The 5,786-nt window shown below is 27.2% G+C and overlaps 1 protein-coding gene across 1 annotated transcript; it reads right to left on the bottom strand.

Moving 5' to 3' along the window:
• Positions 1–2,457: 2,457 nt before the first annotated feature.
• LOC112784072 (pectate lyase) lies at positions 2,458–5,786 on the bottom strand. Its single transcript, XM_025827184.3, has 4 exons — positions 5,625–5,786; positions 4,888–5,278; positions 4,040–4,395; positions 2,458–3,054 (listed from the first exon to the last, which is right to left on the bottom strand). The coding sequence occupies exons 1-4, from the start codon at positions 5,738–5,740 to the stop codon at positions 2,691–2,693; spliced, it is 1,227 nt and encodes a 408-aa protein (XP_025682969.1). The 5' UTR covers positions 5,741–5,786; the 3' UTR covers positions 2,458–2,690.

Raw genomic sequence — 5,786 nt, 5'->3', positions numbered from 1 at the left:
TTATGTGATAAATGCTGGTGTATATATATTTTTATACTTTTGATTTGGGTTTCATCTTCATGAAATGTTAATACGTAATACTCTTTGAGTAATGCTGCGTATACATTAAAATAAGTGACCAATATAAAATATAATATAAAATATAATATATATATTAAAAATAAATTATTAATTTTAATGTATACATAATATTTTTGATCTTCATAACATGAATTAAATAATGAAAAACTCAATTAGGTAATTACGGAAAGCTAGACATAATGTAATAACTAAAAATTGATGATATTAGATAGTAACGTATGTATATATTATTGAATATTAGATAGTATATCGTTTCATATAATTTTAGAATACAAGAATGGATTAAATAAATAATTTTAAAATAATTTTAATATTAAAATAAGAAGTATGATTAAATAAATATTAAATTTATTTTAAACTATTGAATTTAAAGCCAGTAATAAGTTTTACATTTAAGATTAATCATAATAATTTTTTGAAAATAAAATATTATTTTAGTCTGTAATATTTAAATTAAATTTTAGTTTTATTTTTAACATTTGAAACGTTTTAAATATTAACAATAAAATTATTAGGATTTAGTATATATATTATTAAAGACTAAAATATTAAGAATATATATTTAATATTTGATATTTTTATTATATTTTTAAATTATTTAAAAATATTTTTATTAATAACAAAATTCGAATGTCTTGTAAACGTCAAAATTATTTAGGTAAATTTTTTATGGTTTACCCTCCAAATTAATATTGGATACAAATTTAGAAATGCAAATATACACGAACAAAAAGCTCATGACTCATGATTAGTATGAACAGAGCATGCATGTTACTTGGAGTTACAACTGAAGATAAGGAATTTGAACACAAGGAACGTGGAACACCAACATTCTGTAATAGTTCACAGGCCCACACTGTTAATCATTTATGCACGATTGACGGGAAAAAAGTGCTCCCCTGAGGGTCTTCAATTATATTTCATTTTCTTTTAGTACTGCATGTTATATATATGGAGTCAAATGATCGTTTAATTTGCTATATATATTATGACTGGCTCCTCCTTTTTCTATTTCTAACTGTCCTTTTTTCTTTCTTCTTATTTCTTTGCTTTACCAGTAGTGTTAATTTAGTCAAAATCTTAACTACTGTAACTAACTTGTCCCATAGAAAGAAGTAGAAAAATTCATAACACGAAGAAATCATCATGTAAAAAGTGTACATTAACTTTGAATTTTATTTTATATGCTTTTATAGGATAGTGCTGCTATATACATAATGGATGGAATGACTATATCAAAATATTTTACAAATTAAAGATAAAAGTTTAATCATTTTATGATGCACAAATATTCTATAATCCATATCAAAATAAAAATATTAATTTAGTTAGATATATTATTAATATAAAATAGTTTTATATTAATTATATAAATAGTCTTTTAAAAAAATAAATGTAATTAATAAATTAAATAATTATATAAAATATTTTATACTACATATCAATGTATGAAAATTACACACTATAAATATTTTATATCTTAATAAATAGTCAAATTTACATATTGTATAATCGGTCGGTGGTCAGTATTTATTATATCCTACTTGTACAACATAGATTAATGTAAAGTCCTATATAATAATAATGATAAATTTAGTTAGAATCTAATAATCTATTAAAGATAGCATTGATGTAGTAGTCGGTAAATATTTTAGTTAGTCTTTTTTTTTTCAGGAATATTTTAGTTAGTCTATTTAAATAGATATTTCAGTTTAAATCCTGCTAACAGGAAAGAGAATTGGATATATATTTGTTTATAAAACTTCGGTCAAATACAACTCAGTTAGCTTTGTTAAATAATAAAATGAGAAATTCTTATCTCTCTCAATGTTGTCTCATTTTAAAATTTAATGAATAAAATTTAAAAATATTATTTATACATAAAAAATTAATCACCAAATTATTTATTATATATTTATATATAAATATATATTATTTAATTTATTTTATATATATTTTAATATATACGTAATATAATTAATAAAATTATTATTACCATAGTAATATATAAAAACGTCTTTAATTATATCTAATTCTTAAATAAAAAAAAGTAATAATAAAAAATTGGTTATATCTCTGTAGAGCTCTTTTGCGCATGCAAAATAGGAAAGACATGATTAGGTTAGATGGGTCAGAGGCATCAAAGTAGAAACTATAAGAGAGTGAACAATATGAATAATTATTAATTAAATAAAAATATACTATATTTTAATTTAATGCTATTAATTAAATTTAAAATTAATTTATTCTTTTAATCTTATTAATTCATATTATTCACACATTGTTCAAAAATATTGTTGATTACTTGTACTTTTCCAAACTAGAAAGAGGTACATTCATTTTAGCATAAGAAGCGTGCGCTTGAAACATGTATCATTGAATCAAAACAACACTAATAACTGCACTCTCTTTGCATTCCAAAAGCAATACACATACATATCCATTTGAAAAAGCAAAAGGAGATGTTGAAAACTTGAAATTAGTTAGGTGTAAACTGCAGGGGAAGCACAACATCTCATAATTAATCACTTTTTTTTAATAGAGATGAAATTCTTAGGTGCTCTGAGAATAAATTATAATTTTACTCTGGTAGGTCCGCTTAGAGTAAATCAACAGCGTGACCCCTTGCGACAGTTAAGCGCACCGGCAGTGGTAGTTATGGAACCAACGAGAGAAGAAGGTCTTGCGCTGAGGCTGGACGCTCGAGCGTAGCTGGCGGAAGAAGCACCGGCACCTGATGCCCTGAAGAATGCTCCATTCAAGAAGAGGTCTCCCTCTGACCTCCAGTTCCAGTTGGCCCACTCGCTCTGCGGCGCGTCTTCGTGCTTTGTTACTTCCTTGCTGAAACGGTTATCCGGTGCAAGAAAACGGTTGCCTTGGCTGTTGATTGTAGGATTTGCACTGCCTCCAATTGCATACATTTCCCAGTGTGTATAGTCGTTGTTCACCACGTGGAAATAACCGTGTCTACACCTGCAACATTGTATTATTATTTAACGAGAAATGTTAGGGGTCAGCAACTTTTGTGATTTGTAGTTATTAAATAGCCATTAATAATGATTTTAATGGTATGAGAATTCATCCAATGATTCACTTTTCTTTGTTGATTACATGCTGGCTAGAATTTGATAAAATTGCTGGTCCTCTAAACTTTTCCTTATTTAACTGTTATATATATTAGTAGTAGGATAAAATTCATACGCAATTATTATTACGTAAAATTAATAGTTAAAAATTATTAGATAATAATTTAATTAAGTATATTAAATTATTTTATAATTTTTAACTATTAATTAATATAGTATGACTTTTAGTAGGGTTAGTCTCCTGTGATATAAAAAATGTGGAGTCTAATTTGTTGAAAAATAGGGGGTTTGAATATTCTAATGCGACTTTAATTTGATTTGCAACGTTTACTAGTTTAAGTATTATTAAATTATCACCTATTTTATACACGTTATATATACCAATAATTCTAACAATTTTCTAATTGTCTTTGCTTTATGATGACAGAATAGAATGTAATAATAAAAGTATATATATATATACAATATTTCAAGACGTGCGTCCTCTTAAAGGTTCTTAGAAAATAATACTATTATTGGAAGATTATCTCGTGTAGAAGGAATATTAGTGTTTCAAAACTTTCAGCCGTTAATTTTTGTTATAAAATATATATATAATTGAGATCAATGACTAAAATTTTTAGAACATCAATATTTCTGAAACACTTGAAAATTGTAATAGTACACATTCACAAGATCTCTTTATTTTTCATTTTCATTGTGTATTTAATGTAAATAGTTGAAATTAGTCTGTAAATTAATAATTATTTTTAAAAGAGGAATGCATCTAAGACTTTCATTTTCAAAGGAAAGATAACTTTTCATATAACTGGATGAAATAAAACAGAGTGGAATGATAATAATGAATTACATGTATTTAAAGACATACATACCTTGGCATTCTTTGGACAAGGCCTTCACCAAAATGATTGAATGCAATGGTAACCTGCATGTCCTTGTCTTGTGTGTAGGAATCACTGTGTCCCAAAAGCATGACCTTGTCATGATGGGTCATGTAGTTGTTGGAGATGGTTATAGCTGTGGATCCATGAATGGCATCAATGAGACCATCACGGCAATTAGACAAGGAGCAATGATCAACCCATATATGCTTTGAGTTAAATATGGACACTCCATCACCATCTGAGACCGTCCAAAACCCAGAATGTTCTGGTGAGTCTCTAATGTTTGTGTTCCCTGTTGGCTTGCAATCATGGATGTGAATCCCATGTATGATGATGTTGCTCACCTGTGTCACACAAATATGAATATATACCATGTTCAGAACTGAATATACAAAATCAGTTGTATGTGTAGTTTAATATAGTTTTATTTTTTATTCTTTTACAAATTTTTTAAAGTATAAAAATATTAAAAATAAATAATTTTCTAAATCAAATAGAAGTTTATTGAAAACAGATCTTTTTTAAGTTTAATTTTTTTATAAAATTTATACAAATTTATGAAAAGTGATTTTAGTAGAAACAAGTTATTTTTGTAAAATATATATAAAAAAGACTAGAACAAACACACACTATTTATAAAACATGTGGCATGTATATACAATTATACATATATACAAAAACATAAATAAAGTAATTCATACCGTAAAAACTCACATGTAGTTATATGTCTTCATTTGAAGTTAATCATTAAATGATTTTTAACTATTAACTTCATATAAATACAGCTACACGTGAGTCTTTACCATTTTGTATAGAATGACATTGAATTTGCTTACATAATGTATGGTGATGCATCCCCCACCAGCAATGTGAACACTAGCACCCCTTCCATCAATGGTCTTGAAGGAATTTACCAAAAGCTCTTCCTTCAAATTGATGACCATATCTCTCTGGAAAATGATCCAAAGTGGTTCATCTTGAATTGCAGCATGCCTTATAGTTCCTGGCCTTGGGTTCACTGGGTCATCATCACCAGGGTCACTCACCACATAGATTCTACCATTTCTTCCTCCCATGGCGTCCTTCCCGAACCCGATGGCGCAATCGGCTAGCCGTTGCCGGTTGTTCTCCCAATTCGGGTCACATCTCCAACAATCGTCAATGGGGTTACCAGATCCACATGATAGATATCCCAAGCTTCTCCTACTAGAGGCATTATAGATGCTCCTGCATGAAATAATAATACCAATTTTATTTAAAACGTGGTGACAAATTAAATTATTTTGTACACATGTTATATATTATATGGTCATTGATATATGGATCTTATTATTCATACATATTAAGAAAACAATAGGGAAATGCATTGAATTATAAAATCTAAAAAGTAATTCATAAAATTGTCTTTGATATTAATAACTATATATTATTCTTTAATATATCTATAATACTATAACAATACTATATAGAGACCAAAAAAATGTTAAAAAATCAATACTTTTAATATATAAAATTAAAAAATTAATTAATTTTAGTTTAAATATAAAATAACAAAAATGGAAAGAGTATATACCTTTGTACTTCTTGTACAACAAGTTCCGGGTCTTGAACCTTAGAGGAGGAAACAAAGAAGGGTGTGAGAAGAGAAAGAGCAAAGAGAATAAGGAGGCATGAAAAATTATTAGCCATCCTTTCACTCTTTGTTGGGAGAAGTGGGAGATTGTGGGGAACAATG

The sequence above is a fragment of the Arachis hypogaea genome, chromosome 20 (assembly GCF_003086295.3).
Source record: "Arachis hypogaea cultivar Tifrunner chromosome 20, arahy.Tifrunner.gnm2.J5K5, whole genome shotgun sequence".
In the NCBI taxonomy this organism is placed as follows: Eukaryota; Viridiplantae; Streptophyta; class Magnoliopsida; order Fabales; family Fabaceae; genus Arachis; species Arachis hypogaea.
Note: the sequence above shows the minus strand (reverse complement) of the source record. Positions and strands in the feature narration are given on the sequence as shown.

What these genes read in the sequence shown, in the direction of transcription:
- LOC112784072 (XM_025827184.3), bottom strand. Translation starts at nt 5,740, where the DNA reads ATGGCTAATAATTTTTCATGCCTCCTTATTCTCTTTGCTCTTTCTCTT. An exon ending in GTTGTACAAGAAGTACAAAG is followed by an intron (nt 5,279 to 5,624) that starts GTATATACTCTT and finishes TATTTCATGCAG; the next exon opens with GAGCATCTATAATGCCTCTA. An exon ending in GATGCATCACCATACATTAT is followed by an intron (nt 4,396 to 4,887) that starts GTAAGCAAATTC and finishes TGTGTGACACAG; the next exon opens with GTGAGCAACATCATCATACA.